Source organism: Ammospiza nelsoni, chromosome Z (assembly GCF_027579445.1).
Source record: "Ammospiza nelsoni isolate bAmmNel1 chromosome Z, bAmmNel1.pri, whole genome shotgun sequence".
NCBI classification, from domain to species: Eukaryota; Metazoa; Chordata; class Aves; order Passeriformes; family Passerellidae; genus Ammospiza; species Ammospiza nelsoni.
The window spans coordinates 64,925,615-64,943,881 of record NC_080669.1 but is presented as its reverse complement, the minus strand read 5'-3'; the positions used below and the strand labels follow the sequence as shown (position 1 = coordinate 64,943,881).

Here is an 18,267-nt window from a genome sequence, read left to right as displayed (position 1 = left end):
CGTCGCTTCCCTTCTGCATTCCCGCCTTCTCCTGCGGCTTTGGAACAGCAAGACCGGGAAAAACCCCCAGGGCCTTGTTCGAGCCACAATCAACCATATCGGGAGCGAGGGGGGAAAAAAATAACCATTGACGAAAATCCCTCATCTTTCTCTGAAGTGTGTTCCTTTTCTGCGGCACAGCAATGGGCAGTCCTTCGCTCTGACATTCAGACACCCAGCTGGCAACACGGACACAATGGACATGACCCAGGCGAGGAGCGCAAGCCTTCCTCAAACCCGGTGGATCCGCCCGCGGACCACTCCCACCTCCTCTCGCCCCACCTGGCGCTGCCCGCGTCCTCCGCTCTCCTCCCCGCGCCAAGGCCCCACCCGCTCTGTCCGCATTGGCCACACTTCGCCCGCCCCCACCCCGCCCCGGCGAGGGCGGCCGTAGCCGCGCCTTCGGCCGAGAGGCGCTGCAGCGGATCTGGGTGGGCCGGGGAGCCGCGAAGTGGTCCTCGGTTCGGCCCTGGTCTTCCAACGCCCAGGGACGCCGCGGACTCGTCTCCCCGGCCGAGGCAAGCTTGCAAGCCCAGCTGCCTGGCAGGGCGAAAGAGAGACAAACTAAACGCCAAAGAACCTCCAGCCTCTGCTTCTGCCTGGTTTTATTTTATCTCCTGTAATTATTTCGGAAAAAAATAACCAAAAAATACATCGCCGTGTTTTTAACAATTCGTGCCGCGTGTGCAGCTGTTTCCAGCACAAAGGATAAACAAAGGAAAAGGGGGAGGGGGCCACGTTTCGCAGAAGACATGCGTTCTGTCAGGAAGAGGTGGACTGTGTGCACCATAAGTCTCCTCCTCATCTTCTATAAGACGAAGGAAATAACACGGACCGAGGAGCGCCAGGAGGCAGCTCTCGCCGGGTAACTGCGGGGCGCCGTGACGGGAGGGCGATCCGAGAGGGCGGCTGGGCCGTGTGGGTTGTCAGGTGCTCCGGAGCTACTCAGGCTGTGACCCGCAGCTTGCCATACCAGCGTAGCTCGGCGCTCTCGCTGACGGGCGCTGCCGGAGGGCCCGGATGCCGCTACGGGACGAGTGGTGAGTGGGGCTTGCTGCCGAGCCTCGGCGGCCGAGGGTGGGTGCGAGTGCACGGGAAAGGACAGGAGCTGCTCTACTTCGGAAGTTGCCTCCCAGCCGCCGTAACGGGGCGCTCCTGGGAAGTTTCACCGATCCGCGGCTGCCCCGGGACGGCCCGAGGTGGCGGCGGCGGTCGCTGGAGCTCGTTGTGCCTCGGTTTCTTCCCTTTCGCAGCCAGGCGTGGTGGGGTGCGGGTCTGCTTCCGTCTTTGGTGTTTGCCTGGAAGCTTTGCTTAACGTGGCTTTTTCTTAAGGATTCTTGCTCTGAGAAAAGTGTAGCTCTCTTAGCTCTCGAGCTTCCTCCACTGGAAAGGCTGGTCCCTTGCTGAGACCAATTGTTACATACTCTTTCCCTTTGCTGCCTGTGGTTGACTCAAAACGAAGAGCAAAGAGTTCCTTGTCATTTTTATCTTTGCACCTCAGCTTTCTCTTTATGTATGTGAATTCATCCTGTATTCCTCATTTTTCTCCCATCTTGCAGCTGTTCTCTGGAGATGCTAGGTTTTCAGCCAAGTTGGTTTTTCCATGGTGATGTATAAGATTTTGGTTTCTCTGGAGCAATGCATGAATTTATTGGTCGTTCAATGTAATCGATAAAAGCTAAGTAGGAACTCACACTTTCTGTTTGTTAGTGCATGTCGACTGTGGGTCGAATTCTTTCACAGTAGATTTTTGTCCTCTTGTGTAAGCCCTTGCCTTAATTTAAGGAGGAGGCATAAGGGGGTTGTAAGTACCCGTACAGGCTTGGGGGAAGCTGAGGCAATTACAACCTACTTGGCCCCCGGAGTTAAAGACGAAGGACATCCCTCTTTCTCAGGCAGTCTGGTGAGGGAGGGGGACGCAGGCAGCTGAGCACGGCTGGGCAGCTGTCGCCCCGGCGCATGCTGAGGGCAGGGACTGTCCGCACCTGTGTGTGCAATATTTGCTTCCTTTTTTATTCAAGATTTTTACAGCTTTCTGTTATCTCTTCCTCTTGTTCAGCCTGAGTGTAAGCCGGTTTCTACCACAAACCTATCTTTATTCTTAGAAGATGAACAGAAGTTTAAAATTTCGGGTTACAGCTATGTGAAAACAGATGTGAAAATGAACGTGTGAGGTAGAATTGTCATTGATACCCGTGTTTCTTAGTATGTGCTCCTTCCTCTCAGACTAGAAGGAACTGATGAAATTGTTCAGAAATCACTTTATATAAGTTCGCAATGAAAAATCTGCTTTCCGCTCACTGCACATTGTTTGACACAACTTAAAACCTTACTAAAATGAACTGTTGTTTTAATATTAAATGGAAGGAAACAAGTCTGTTTAGTTATAAATACACATGTTCCTAACAAACACTTTAAAATACAGCTATAATATACTTCTGACTAGTCATTGTGATATCTCTATTTCTTTATCAGGGAGACTTCTTGTGCTGTATGGTACTACTCACTTTCACTATTGCAATATTTTTTCTCTTCATAGCCCGTTGTCCCATTCATTACTGTATGAAGCAAAAAAAATAGCCTAAAAATGTATTGCTCATCACTGCTGCCTCTATTGATGTTACACTTTCCTTTCTCCTGAATTAGGGGTTTGAGATGTTGGGTTATTTTTGACTGGTCATGTGAGCAAGCAAAGTCAGTTTTCCATGGGTTATTTTACTTTCAGAAGTTATGGATGAACGAGGTGGCCCATTTTATGGTTATTAGTGGCAGTAGACAACTCAAACTGGCTATATACAGTTTGAGTTTGACAACAGACTGGCTATATACAATTCCAAGTTACATGAGAACTTCTAAACCAGCTGTGCACTTTCATAGGGAAGTGTGCTAGGACAATTACTGTGAAGTGCACCCTACTTCAAATAGACAGTAATGTCCCTTTCAAGGTTAAGCAAGTAATGAAACATGCATGCTATGCGCGGAGTAGTGTTGCTTAGACAGTGTCATCTTCTACTGAAATGGAATATGCTTGAAGTCAGTTATTTTATTTGATGAACTATCTTAATGAGAAGAGAGTCTTGTTATATAGGTCTGATTGGTCACCAATGCAAGGTAATCCAAAGTGAAGGCTGACACTGTCAGTTGTAAGTTGCTGCTGCAGTATGGCAGTTCTTTCAAATATATCAGAGAGGATTTGCAATGATTCTAGAAGATACAAAATAATCCACATTTCTTTCATTTATTTACACAATGAAGAATTACCTGGAGAAAGTTTGGATTTTTATGTATTAGTTTATTTAATATTGCTTGAAGTGAAAATTAATCTAATAAAGGGGAGAGGAGCATCTAAATGAGCCCAATTGTATTCATAGTAATAACTTTAACACAAAGTGCTTAGGATCTTCTTTCATAAGAACATAATTTAACATTTTTTGAGTGTACAATCTGTGTAATTCACTGCAGTTGTAAATTGTGACTATGGAAATCAGCCACGTATCGAGTGCTATGGTTTAAGTGTTGGCAGTGCATTTTGTTACTAAGTTTTGTCACTTGTTTCACTGTTCAAGTGTGTACTAAATAATATTTAATCTAGAATAAACTAGAGACATCTCTGAAGTATCCTTAGACTGAGAGCTTTACCTGGATGTAATTTGGTCATTTGACTTTAGATGCATGCACTCAATGCATGTAGAAAATATATGCAGGAATATATATGTAATTAATATTATTACAACGATTTTGGAAAAGTTTTAGAGAATAAAAAATGTTAATATAGCAAAAGGTATTAATTGGATACTGGCTATTGGATTTAGGGACTTCTGCAGCATCTTCCCATGCATTCAGGTTCGCAGGATTTGGGTAATTTGCATACAGGTCATGAACCTAAAGTTGTAGGTTTTTGGTAGATGGCAGCTTTACCTCTGGACCAGTGTGATGTCTGGGCTGCAGGGTGTTGGCATGAGGGTGAGGGAGAAAGGGAGCTGCAAGTAATGCAGGATGGTTTTGGTGAGGAGTATGGTAATGGTTTGTTAGTTAATGGGGCTTTTGCAATGACAGCACGTTTTAGAAATTACTGCATATTACCAGTTTTGTTAATTTAGCTTAATTAATGTCCTATTATCCTTAATTAATTTTCTATTGCTTGTGTTTAGTCTGTTCTGTATTTTACTACGTATTAGTGCTTTATATACAGCCAGTAATGTTGCTGTGTTTCTTACTAAGGGCTCTGATACCATTGTTATCAAAGCTTACAGCCGCAGAAAAACAAGTGTCAGCAATTCTGGAAAGCTTTCAGGCTCACATCTTTACCGTTTTGTTCATTGATGGGACTGGGTCAGATATTCTGTTTCCAAGTTATTGTTATTGGCAGTATTTCAGAGCATGCTTATTTAACAGAAAAACAGATTTCTATATATCATTGTCCTGTGCACACCTGAGTTACAAAACATTTTTTTGTGGTGGACTTTTGCCTCCAACAACTTTGATATATTTGTGGTGAACGGCCATGTTTAAACTCAACTGAACATTGCTCTGGCATCTAAAACACTGTGGATGATACACTATAGATGATAATGGAAAGATGTGGAGATAAAAATGAGTTTTAGTTGTAACACCTTAAATTGTGCTTGTAGTGTTTGGCTTCTTTGCCTCATTTATGTTATCCTGTTGGTTAATATCACTGCAGCTTGTTCTAGCTCACCAGGTGTTCAGTGGTCATCACTCAAAGCTTACTATATTTATTTCTTTTAAGGTTACCTTGCCAAAAAACTACAATCATATGACTGATGGACAGGATAAGACAATTGGAATGTTTTGGATGTGTGCAAGCAAAAGTTTCATGAAATGTTAGGAAAATTTTGTATTTTGTATGTCCTTAAGCTCCAGAATTCCATACTTAAAAATCTTTAGAGTTTTTAAGCAGAAGGCCAAAAATATCTGTTAAACCAGTATTGCAGATTATGAGCTGGGCAAAGGCTTGAAATGTAATACTTGATTCTTAGTTTAGTACTAGAAATTTGGAACCTAGAAGTGCAGAATCTGCCTTACAATCATAATGAAGTTTTGTCCAGATTCACAATTTGGAGTTTATTGTAGTCTTGTTATGGCTATTCCATTACAAGTATAAACAAATTTAAGCTCCTAATTTACGTATTCAACTATTACAGAAGCTGTGTCATAGATTTTTTCTGTTACAGTTTATTTTCTTTAGAAAGCTAAGAGATAGTTGCTTATTTTTTTGTGAATAAAAGGATATATTACTGGGGCTTGGGATGTAAATTACTTAAACTGGAGTTATCCTTGATGTAATTGTGTGCTTTCTATATTGCATTGCAGAGATGGTGTACTGAGTGTGAGTAGATCAATCATCAATAGCTCCAATAAGATAATTCAAAAGGGTGGCTCCTCAATTTTCCAACATGCTGCAGAAGGTTGGAAAATCAATTCTTCTTTGGTAATGGAAATAAGGTGAGTTTCCTAAATAAAAAAGCAATTCATTTCACCTTGCCTATGATTATTTTAATTTATTTTGCTTTATGATTCCTTTGGTCTATAAAACAGTAATTTGATTTACATTTGCAAGTGGATGTTTTTAAAGTGTATCTATTTAGGTTTCAGTGTTAAATGCAACTGTATGACATTAGGCTTCAAAGTAAAGTCATCCTTCATAAGAATTAATAAAATGTTTTCACCTGGCTGTGACTGTAAGACCTGTGTAATCAATCTCTATTATTCATGTCCATATTTAAGCTGGTTGTCTAGAACTCTTCCACAGTCAGTGGTGAGAAACTGGTGCTTTTAGGACATGATTTTCTCTTATCCTAAAGGTTTGATATAGAACAGGTGAAAGTATCTTAAGCATACCAGCTTTTCTCCCTTGAATACAGAGGGAGCTTAGGCAAACAGCTGGGGTGCAGGAGTCAGTAGCTGGACCATCAAGTGTTGTGAGTCCACTTGTGGCTGTGGCTGGTCCACATCACAGGGTCAGACACTGACAATAGCTGTGTCTTAAGCCATTTCCTTTATTGATATGAGGCCAAAAAGAGCCTTAGGCTTATGCTGAGGGGGCAGCCCAGTAGCAGAGTTGAACTGTTTGATAGTTCTGATGTGTCTTTACAGTGGATCTCTGGACCTTGGGGCCTCAGAGAGTAGCAAGATGCCTCTGAGTGTGTCGTGTTGTATCTTCCCCATCTTCATCAGGAAGATGGCCCATGAGAGAAGCACATGGAGCATGGATTGGCATTGTGGAGTTCTAGGAGTGCCACATGCTATGAAAAATGAGGGAAAGTAACTATTTTTAACAACAATTGCATAGTAGATTAGACTTGATTTCTGAATATTAAGATTTTAAATAGTAATGTGTTCCAATTAAAATGTAGTTGCTATTTCCCTTTCTACTTTTTTTTTTTTTTTTAATTTTTTTAAAATTAAAGGACGGTTTAGAAACCCCTAAATCATGCATTGTTTTCATGTATAAAAGCATGGCTTCTCTGAATGAGAAATATAAGAATTTTTTTAATGACTGCTATTTTATGTCCCTAATTCTAAAACATGCAGAAGATAAAGGTAGCTCAGAAATGTATGTATCATAAGTTATGGGTCCAAAAGTTGGGGAAAACCAGTTTTTTCTACTTGTGAAGTACGCTGATTTGGAAATGATTGACTATAAGTAGAGACAATTATTCTCAGTCATTTTACTGAAAATTTGAGTATCATATTTCAGAACCATTTAAAACCGATACGCTTTACTGCTCAAGCCAAACAGAAAAGCAAGAAAAGGTATTACAATAACCTTTTGGTTAAAATCAGGAGACAAAATTAAGCTTGGGTTTTGCCAATTTTCCACCTGTTCCAAATGCAAAATATGTTATTCAGACAATGAAGTAAAACAGTGGAGAATGCTTTAGTATGTTTTCATCCTGTTAATACATATATATCATTTCATGTGTAATAATTTCAATCCACTAGATTAATGAGATTCAAAATCTAATTTTTTTCTTAATCAAATCAAACTCTCCTTAATCAAATCAAAATCTCTAATTTTTTCTTAATTGTTTCCAGAGAGGGAAATCTCTCTTATTTAATAAATCACTATTGTGTACTTAAGAACCACTTTTATATATGGGGTTTTAAAATACCGTGCAGGGAAGGGGGTCTTTTTTGTCTCATTAGTATATAGTGAAGAAAGCAGTGTATCTTGTACACTGGCTTAAGTACTAGAAGTAGAGGTTCCACTGTAATTCTGCCATTGTAAGAGTGTACCATAGAGGGCATAAAGCTGAGATTATTTAGAAGTCCACATTGCCAGTCTTGTTTTCAGAGGAAATGGCTACCTTAACGAACTCTGGGGCAGACAGAGTAGGTAGGTGTGAACCAGAAAATTATTTTAGATTAATGTGACTTAGGGTTAAAAGTTGACATGAACTCTATGAAAGGAGTCAGTGCTACCCACCAGGCATAATCTTTCCAGCAATCCTCTTTGCTGACATGTATAGCACATTCAGTTATGGTTCTCAGTAGTGAAAAAGGGATATCAGGCATGCTTTTCACTGAGGAAGTTGCATGCAACCCCTTGTGATGTATTTCAGACTGATGTCGACTAAATTATGTACATTCTCTCACTTTTTCAGGTGGTTTGCTATGCACCTTTCTTCCATGTTACAGTAAGAAGCATTTTAGTTGTAGTTTTACACTTACACACCTTTCAGGACTAACTTTAAAAGTGTCTGGCAAAGTCGTACAGTATTCTTGTGGTTTAACTAACTGCTTTAGCCCTCCCTAATATGTTGCATGCACTGTGTAGACTATGAAGATGATTCATTGTCTATAATTGCAGCTGTTAACATGATGAGTGGTTGGTGGTCTTGTGGTGTGATCATAGGAAGTAACAGTAAGAGATAAATAAAAAGCAAGTTAGTGCCTGTTGAGTAATGTATAAAATGTTATCAGTTCTAAGTAGTGTAGAAATAATTTGTGAAGCCATTCGTGTCCATCATAAAGATATTTCATAAAACTTAGAGTCATCCATGAATGACAGATGTTTTTGTGTCTTCCTTTAGCTTTCCACTCACATTATCAATTTTCAAATGTAGAAAGTATTTTTTTGCTTTGTTCAAGGACAGTTGGTCAGTGATGTGTCAAATCATGTTGATTGGCATCTAGAATATTGTACTTTTCTATTGCTTTCTTGACTTTGTGGTCATCGTCTCTCACCGTTTTATTTTTGCTCAAGTTACCGATGTGTCTGTCAGCCTCAAAGGCCTTAGGAATTCTTGGCAAAGCCAAGCTCAGATAGGAGTCAGTGAGTGGTAAATCTTCTTCATCAGGACCCCATGGAAGGATGGAAAGCTTTCAGTGGGTTTCTGGTGCTTTAGAACTTTACAGCCAGAAAAGGCAGTCTGTGGAGTGTAGCAGCCTTCTTGGGAAGGCAGCAGCCTTTTGGAGATACTAAGCAGGCTTAAGAAGAAAGTGCTAGACTTTCTGTGATTGAGGTGAAAATTATGGGTATTATTAATTAGTATTACTATTTACTTGGGGCTGCGTGAAATGTTCTGCCTTTGCAGTGATTGATTTAGTAGGAGAATGGTTTTTACAACTGATGTTACTTTCTCATTGCTGGCAACTTCTTTGAAGAAGAATTGATCATTCCTGTGACAAAGGGATGAAAGGGAAGAAGACTGCTTTCTTAGCTCCCTTTTCTATCTGTGTTATTTCAGTCATGAAGAGGAGTCCAACATCTGCTAAGGTTTTATGTCTTATGTCCTTTCTACTCTCTGTAGCAATGTGAAAGTTTTCCTCATGCTTATAGAAATAAGGAGACTTCATTTGTAATGAAGGCTATAGTTTCAGAAAGTAGGTATGTGTCTGCAATGGTACAAACCTGTTTGAGAAGGCCTTCCACACAGGACTGATGACAGCACATCTATGACCTGTGTGAAATGAACTACAATTTCCTGTCTGTGACTTTTTTCTACTTACTTTTAAGTAAATATGGTAGTTTATGCTGAAAGGAGCAAAATAAGGTTATGAATTGCAGGAAGGCAAATTTTTAAATAGCTACATTGGGAATGTATTTATCTCTACAATGTAACAGAGACTATTTCCTGTCAGAAAAGTGTGAGAATTTGTAAGATGTCAGCAGCATCTAACAAAAAAAAAAGCATCTTCCTCCTTCAAAAGGTTCCAATTATTATCAATTTTTGTCTTACAAGTTAGTGTGAAACAGCTCTGATAAGTCCCTGAAGTGCTAGCAGTAAATACAGAGCCAGCAAAGGAGCACTACAATTGCTAAGTAGTAAATGCAACTCAGCAATGGAGCACTACAATTGCTCGGAAGCTTTTGGAGCAATGTTCTAAAGCCATTTGCACTGTTTCTTTCTGATTGTTTTTGTGTCCAAGACATAGAATCCAGGGTTCTCTGGTCTGGTTTAGTCATATTAATCCTCAGGAGATTTTTGCTTGCCAATCTATCTTACTCTACCTTGCTTATCTTCTTCAAAAGCTGGTATATGGACGACCTTCCTTTTGCATGCCCACTCTCTGGTATTAAAGTGTTTCTGTTTGTGGGACCTCCATCAGCTGGGAACTCCTTGAAGCCCTTCCAGGGTTATTTGCAGCTAGGTATGTTTTTAACAAATCCAAATTAGTGGTTGAACTAGATGATCTTTCAAGTCCTCTTCCAACACAAACTATCCTATGATTCTAAAGACTGCTTTTCTTGAAGAGCTTTTCTTGAAACCCTTTCAGACTCAAGTAAAACCTAGCACAGGTGCTGTGGTTCTCACTGCTTCCTCAAGAAACTAGCAGGAGCTGGAACTCTAGTCATGTAAAAGAGCAAGCTGTGACCTTCTGTAACCATAGAGTTTGTTCTTTCATGTTGTTTTTAATTAAAATAATTTAGCTGGCAAAAAAATCATGTTTTATCTAGGTTGCAATCCCTGGTGATTGTAAAGGCTGAGGGCCACCTTCTACTTTCCAGCTGTGGAGTGCAAAGCAGAGTTAGGACTTGATAGATTGAAAAGTGGGGTTGTTTATGAAGGCCTGTCAGAGACAGTCTGCAGGAAATCAAGAGGAGGGATTAGAAATCTACAGCATAAAAGTTTTTAAAAAAATGTTGAGTGTTTTTTTATTCCCAGGTAAATGAAGGATATTGCTAAGAATAAGGTATAGGCCTAAGCAAGACATAAGGAACAAGAGCAGCCTCAGCTTCTGTGGAAAAGATCTAAGGAATACTATGCTTCCAGTAAGGCCAGGGAAACACTGACAGAGGTGCCTGGGGAGGTTGTCAAGTCCCCACCACACGGGATTATTAGGAACATATTAGATAAACATGGGCTTGGTTACATGTAGGTAAAGGCATATCTTCAGTGGGCACAGAGAGAATCAAGTCCATCTCTGTTCCATAATGTGATTGCTGGTGAAACTTCCTGGGCACTTAGGATGCACTCTAGAGGCTTCTCCTCACACCTGGAGGGGTCTACTCAAGTCCAGCCGCAATGAATTATGGCACTGCCTTCCTCTACAAAAGTGACTTTCCCCAGAAAAAGCACTGACAGTCATATTTCAGTTTTCTTAAGAATGTCTAAAAATATACATGGTTTTGTAATCTTCAAATCGTCTAGTGGTCTATTTTCTTTGTTCATTCACACAGTTCTGAGGCAGGTGAAGAACAGTTTGAGATTGTATAATAGTTTTGTGGTACAAAAGACCACAGTACAAAATGAAACTAGAAAAATGTGTGATGAGAAAAATGCCATCGTGCTGCCCCAGAGCAGTACATAGTCTTAACATTTGGGAAGCAGTTCAGAGACATTACTGTTGCATGAACTCATCAGACAACCCGGAGTTTCTGTTGGTACTTAAATGTTATGGAGATCTGTTTCTGCTTATCAAAGAAGAACCATAGGTCAGTCACAGATTATGACACTGTTTTTTTTTGAGTCGTGTAAACATGTTCCAAGCGGCTGCTTTGTTGTAATTAAGGGTGAGTCACATCAGTCTCACCTGACCACAAAATGGCTCAGGTCACACCCTGACACAGTTTTATTTGTCATAAAAAAACTTGAAAACCACCTTAAATGAAACTGTTTACACAGTTTAGCTTAAGGCTGCAGAACATTGTTTCTTCAAGGTTTGCTAAAAACACTGCTGTTTTTTCCCTTACAGTTGAGCTTACTTTTGAATTTAGTATGCAGCTTGAAGTAGACTAGTGCTTACTTGTGAAGTACTGCTATTGCCATGGTATCAGTGAGTCAGTAGCACAGAGGAACTTAAAACAATAGCATGGACTCTGCATTATTTATCATTATTTATTGTCAGTATCAGAAGATACCTGGATACAGTCAGATGAATCAAGAAAAAATATTTTAATGTTAACATGATTTAATGTTAACATAATGACAGCCTCTGATAAGAAAATATTTTTGAATATGTGAGAAGATACTAAGATTAGACATTTCTGACTATCTCAGCATTTTATTGAAAAATAAATTCTGTAGACATTTTGGAAATTTTGGCTGTGTTAAGTGAGTGGTTGATTATCTGATTCTAATTCAGGTCTACATGAAAATCTTTGGAGGACTTTTATAAGCATATAGATAAATGAGTTTTGAATGTAAGCAACCAAATGAATAATGGAAGCCAATGTGCTTTTACTTTTTTGACACTGTTTGCATAACTTCACTGCCTTCCTCTTTCAAAAATAATACAGAAGATACTGCATTCATGTACAAATGTTGGTTTTTTTTTTTTTTTTTGCTAGCATGGGCTGTTTAAAGCCAATTTTTTATAGATAACAGGAACTAAAGCAAATCTTCTGGTGATCACGTGACTTTTTGTAGTTGGAAATCTAGTTCCTGTGAATTGCAATTAATTTTTTGAGGTTTTGACATTCATCAGTGGTTATCCCTTTTCACATCAAAGTTGATGTTAAATGAGTTTCTTGATAGCTTGGCCGATGATGTTTGTAGGTTTTGATGGATTCATATTATCTTTTACAGCTCCAGCTGTAGTAGACCTCTTCCTATGTGATGAATAATTGCAGTAATTTTTAATACTTCTAGATTAGGCAATTCTTTCTTTCCTTTTCTTTTTTGTTTTGTGTCAGTTGATCTATCTGTTGCAGAGCGCCCACAAAGTTAAGCTATCAAACTCAAGGAGATTTAAAGTCCATTCAATTTAAAGGCCAAATTGGAGTCTTCATCTTCCTTTTTACAGAAATACCTTGCCTGGCCTTAGCAAAGGCTAAACTAAGGATTTTAAGATTGTTTGTCCTGCTTTTCTGAGTCCCTCATATGCCTCAGCATAAGTTGCCTTTACTGTGAGGCTGCTTGCTTCATGTGTGACAGCTGTAACAGATAGCCCAACATATTCCAGATATTCTTTCCTTTTTTTTTTTTTTTTTTTGGTCAAGTTTAGGAAATGAGAGGAATTACTTAAAAACCCTTTATATTATGTTTCACTTTTCCTATGGCTTTCAAGATCTGAATCCATGCAAGATTCAGACATACTCTTCTTTCTTGAGGCAGCAACACAAGAACTGGCTAGTGACTATGGGTGTTTCTGTTGTTCATCTCTTTTAATTTGTGGGGGATTGTTTCACCTTTATGGCTGTGACTAAGTGTTACAACTGCTAGCATAACATTTCTAGTTATCTTTTCCTGATTGGTTGTGCTCTATGGAAGTCTTTCTTTAGAAGCTTAATATATAAAAAACATTCTTTTAGTTAACAAAATATCAATTTTTTAAAAATTCCACCTTACCTACTGACAACAGTGAAAAATACTAAGTTTTTGTTTTTCTTCTCTTCGTAGATGCAGAGGTTTCTAGTAGATTTGTTATGTACTAAACACCGTGGCCTGGCTCAGCACTCCCTGTCTGTTCCATAAGAGGGTTGTACTTGGTTCAGATGTGATTTTTCTTCACAAACATACCTGCTTCACAGGTGGACACAAGCTTGTAAAGCTTCGCTCATGTCTTAGTTTGAAAAGACAGGTGTCTGTTAAGGAAGGCAGGAGCTTCTCTTGAAACGCAAAATGTAAACCCCCTCCCTCTGAATTATTATAATTTTGAAATTAAGGAGCTCTTAGGCAAAGATATGGGAATAGGAATAACAGTTCTTTATTAGGAAAAATAAAAATAAAGATGCAGTAATAAAAAACAGCACTGACAGAGTCAGAATACAACTTGACACCCTGTGGGTCAGGGTGGTGGTAGCAGTCTGATTAAATGGTGGCTGCAGTCCTCCCAAGTGACAGGTGTATTTCTGTTGAAACAATGACTCTGTAGAAATGGTGTAGGTTTTCTCTGAAGGTACAGTGGTGTTGTAGATGGGTCTGGTCTTTTTCTGGGAATCTAGTAGGAAAAGGCTGATCTTCTGGGATTCTAGTGGGAAAAAGCTGCCTGTGGTGTTCTAAATAGCAGATTATATCCAGGTAGGAATGGCTCCTCCCCCTGGGTGGAACATCTCACAGTGGGATGATGTAATTTTATCAGTCATGCTGTGAGACTCAATGGCCCATTAACAGAAGATATCTCCCCAGAGGGAGGATTGGTTGTGGAAGAGATAAAGAAAACCATCCCACCTGGTTTTAACAGATAGCAATCGAAAACACATCTCTGGCCACATCTTGCATTTGCAACCTAAGACAGCTGATTTATAATCCTGAGCCATCAGTGGCTCCTCCATCTCTGGCCTAGGGATTTTTTCAGCTTTTTATGTCAAGGGCGTACTGAAGACTGCTCTACTCTGCCAGTTAAACGTCAGTCATTGCATACATTAGTCATAACTCTGCAGTCATTATGTATCTATTTTGAATCTATGTATTGAACATGTGCCAATTTTTGGACCCTTGTTTCTACCGTTCTGTTGAGGGCAGAATGGAAGCTTTGGACAGTTTATTAGACAATCCCTCCCACTGAGTTACGAGGTATAGAACTTGTTTTCTAAATCCCTTGCATGTTAAACCCCTTCTCAGAGAGGAGTCAAGGTGTGATTTTAAATTTGTTTTTATGAAAACAAACTGCCACAGTTCTTTTTAAAAATGTCTTAATTCCGAAATTTTGTGAAGATAGTCAAACACAGTATGCCTTCAAATTTTCAGTTATCTTTCCTTCGTCTCTCTGTGTCTTTGTGCTTAGAAGTCATTAAGCACTCGTTCTGTAGTATTTGTGTGTTACATTGTAACCACAGTGTTAACTCCATCCTAAAAGCTTTGCTCTAACTCAATCCTAAAGCATGGGAAATTACCCTGGCAGGACTGACACTGTTTGCCCTCTGCTTTATGATGTATGGTTTGTGCAGTCTATACTGCTGCTAGATAAAATTCCATTTGAGCAGGGAGTGTTGGGTTTTATCTCTACGTTTTTCTGTCAATGCAGGAAGAATATTCTCCAGTTCTTGGATGCCGAAAGAGATGTCTCAGTGGTCAAAAGCAGCTTCAAGCCTGGAGATGTAATTCATTATGTACTGGATAGACGTCGCACTCTAAATATTTCTCAGGATTTGCACAGCCTTCTCCCTGAAGTTTCCCCAATGAAAAATCGCCGATTTAAAACCTGTGCAGTTGTTGGGAATTCTGGCGTCCTTCTGAAGAGTGGTTGTGGGAAAGAGATTGACAGCCATGACTTCGTAATAAGGTAAGTTTTTATCTGCTGTTGAAGATGCAGAGTACTATGTTTCTTGCAGAAAATCTGGGAGAAATGTTTTAATCTGACATACATATTACAGGCATTAGCTAAATTAATCTGAAACATTATCCACCAACATGTGATTCCCCAAATTTAAATTCATGCTTGTATTATTGATAAGAAGATTATTGTGAAAATAAAACAAGGGAGACAGGTTTGCATTACTTAATTTTGCTTTTTGCTGTGCTTATTCCAGACAAAATGATTCTTACAGAGATCTTGGTTGAAGAAATGCAAAATGGTTTCTTTTTAAGAATACTCTTTTTTAGCTTTTGGTCAGCATAGATGGCCTTCTGTAAATTACTACATTACTTTTGTGTAGCATGTACTAAAATTTCAGTGTATTATATTGACGTTAAACGAGGATGCCCCTGAGGTAGTGGGAAGTCACCCTAATATATTCCTTCACATTGGTTTAAGAATCTATTCTTGCAGTTTGGGGGAAAATGATATGTTTCTCTTTTTATTTGTTCTTCAGACACACAGAGTAGAGGGCCTTTGGATTTCATGTATCATGTCAAAGCTGGCCTCATTTGACATCTTAGCATTATGTAGAAAATGCTGAGCAAGAGATGGGTACTTCTGCTTTTGAAGCAGAAGTTTCAATTGATTTGGTTTGAGAAGGATGAAAGGACAGAAAAAAAAAGAGGAAGACTGTGACAGAAAGCAATATAGAAATATTAGTCATTACAAGTTATTTGCTTTTTCCTTTTTTCACCTTTAAGAGTGAGGACAATAAATAGTAAAAGGACATGGAAAAGAAAAATAATGGTTTTGCAGTACATAAATAAAAGAATATACATGAGTTTTATATTTCATTTGAAAGTTATTTTAACAAGTTGCAACTGAAGTTATAACACACTTCTCTTTCATTTTCCTTGTTAGTCATACTTGTACCACTAGTTATTGAAATTAGCATCCTTACTTACTGCAGAGGAAATCTAAAATTAATTACCACAGTTTTAAACTGCATGTAGCCTATGGCATGCTTTTGTATTTTCTCTGAGATTAAATGTGATTCATTTAACAGGATGTCCTGGTTTCGGACAAATTTAGGAGGAAGTGCTCTGAAAGGAAATGTTCTGTATCCTTTATACTGAAGAGTAGGTTTTAGCAACTTTCTTTCACGAGTTCTTACAGGTTTGAAAGTATTTTTCTTGGAGAAAGTGAAAAAATTGTTTATTTAACAAGCAAGTTGTTTACAGGTATGAAAAGAACGAATAATGTTAAATAATAAAACTTTTTGCTGCTTTGAAGAGATTCAGAATTTTTTCTGTAGTGTGGTTCAGTCTTTTACTGAGTCTGGAGCTGGTCTCTGGACTACCATGCAATGTGGGGGGGACCCTGGACAATGTTTTGGTTTTTGGATTGGAGAAAAGCTGCATAGTTCTAGAAGACAAAGCTACTGTTCAGGAAAATCTTCTGCTTCAATTAACAAATGAAAAGCTAACTTAAAAAGGCAAAGAAACTGCTCCATCTGTTTTTTCTAGAGAGAAAACGAGTTGGGAAAAACCAAGAGTCTTATCTCTGTGTTTTAAAACACAGGTGGCAAAAAAATGTTATCACTTCTCTTTCCTCTTTCTCTCTCTCTGGGTTTAGCTTAAAGCTATAGGACGCATTTTTGGGCACAAAGCAGGCGAACAAATCACGCCAGGACACAAGACTACAGAAAAAATTAGATGCTAAATTTTCTAGATTAAAATTTTCATAGGGAAGGCAAGGTACATACTTCATTTTAAATCATGTGCTGAATTTCTTTGCAGTCATCCCCATGCTCTTCTGCACATTTTAACTAGTCATGAAGCTGGGTGATGATATCTGATAGGAGGTTTTAAGTAGTTCAGTTACATGGAGGAAAGATAATATTCTAGAGACTTGGTGGAGCTTAATAAAATCAGTAGTAAGTTACTGTTGCTAATCAGGAGTTTAGACTGGCGAGAGAGATGCGCATGTTCTGTAAAGATGATGAGGAAATGGAACAGGTTGCCTGGGGAAACTCTGCATGTCCCATTCCTGGGAGTGTTCAGGGCCATTTTATATGGGGCTCTGAGCAACCTGGTCCAGTGAAAGTTCTCCCTGACCATGGTGGAGGATTTAGAACTAGATAATCTTTAAGGCCCCCTTTCAACCTAAACCATTCTATGATTCCATGAAACATCTCTTATATGGTGTATGACAACTAAGTGGTCTGTATAACAACTAGTGAGTCTGACAATATTCTGATTAATAATCTCTAATGTTTTGAGAATAATGTGCTTGGCCCTCCTGCCTATAGGGAGTTTAAATGCAGTGTTTTGTTTTTTTTTTTTTTTAATTTACAAATGAAATTTAAGATATTTTAGAATTTACATATTATAATTTAAACTGTATGATATTTATTTATTTACATCTCAATGCATGTATAGTTATATAGCATCTGTTTAAATAGCAAGGAATTTCTTTGTAACTGAAGTTAAAGTAAAAAACAAATCAGTCATGAGAGTTAGTTTCCTGCATTCCTCATCTTCCCTTTAGAAAAATTGTACATCACTTGATATGTAATCACATGGTGTAATTATGAAATTCTGGAGTGCTTCATAAACCCTTACCAGTATTGCTGTTGGGATTCTGGTATTAAAATGTACCATGACAGTCTGTTAATCTTTTTACTTTTATCTGATCTCTCTAGAAGTAAAATGTCCTCACTTATGTGTTGCCTGATGGTATACTTGAAAGGAGTTTCTGAATGGATCCAAATGTATAGGCTGGTGAAGGACAGTTTTGTAGAATCTTCTGATACTAAGTGCATTATGTCTATGTGCTGTGACAAGTATGTCATACTGTTCTGGTTAAATGTATTCCATTGATTTTGATTGTATTTTATTGGGGGGGAAGGGGAAGGGGGGTGAAATCTGAAGGAAAATTTTGTCTCTGAGAGTTGTTTCTTAGAGGAGCAGTTCTTAGGTTAGAGTTAACACCAACATTACCATTAATTTAATGATCAAACTGAGAGTGAAAGTCTGTGACAATGAAGAGGACACAACAGATATCCAACAATATTTGCACTATTGATTAACTCAAGATCCTATACATGGAGTGAAAGTGTTAATAATAATGGACAAACATGCAGAAATTTCACAAGTTTAGTGAAGTCATGCCTATTTTGACAGTCGAAAATATGGTCCGTCTAATTAAAATGGGAAGAGACGACACTCTGTTTGTAAAAGAATCCCAAACTGTGATGACTGTGAACTGTTTTCTGATTCCCATATACCTTTCCTTTTTATCTCTCATGTTTTTATACTCCATAAGGAACTATTGATCTGTGTGTCCCTGCTACTCTCTTCTAGTGCTGAGCTTCAGTGTCTTGCATTTTGATCTATAACCAGACACAGTCTGAAGCACTCCAAAATATCTGATTACCTGAAAAAGTACATCTTGTTCCCATATTTATGCACTTTCTCATGCTGAAATTACCAGCCCAGGGGTGAGTTAACTGTTGCATCTTACGGAGCAGATGAACTTCTTATAATAAGTGGTATATTTTGAAATGCAGTGGTTATG

At 38.7% G+C, this 18,267-nt stretch overlaps 1 protein-coding gene across 5 annotated transcripts in view; it reads left to right on the top strand.

Annotated features, from left to right (window-relative positions):
- The first annotated feature begins 481 nt into the window (after positions 1-481).
- Positions 482-18,267, top strand: part of ST8SIA4 (ST8 alpha-N-acetyl-neuraminide alpha-2,8-sialyltransferase 4) — a 66,408-nt gene continuing 48,622 nt past the window's right edge. For 3 of the 5 annotated variants that reach the window (XM_059492677.1, XM_059492678.1, XM_059492674.1), the window contains exons 1-4: positions 482-904; positions 5,374-5,505; positions 7,668-7,700; positions 14,416-14,673. In XM_059492677.1, coding sequence (XP_059348660.1) covers positions 792-904; positions 5,374-5,505; positions 7,668-7,700; positions 14,416-14,673 — 536 coding nt within the window. In that variant the 5' untranslated portion in view covers positions 482-791. The remainder of the gene's footprint in view (positions 905-5,373; positions 5,506-7,667; positions 7,701-14,415; positions 14,674-18,267) is intronic. The other 2 variants (XM_059492675.1, XM_059492676.1) reach the window with 2 other exon arrangements.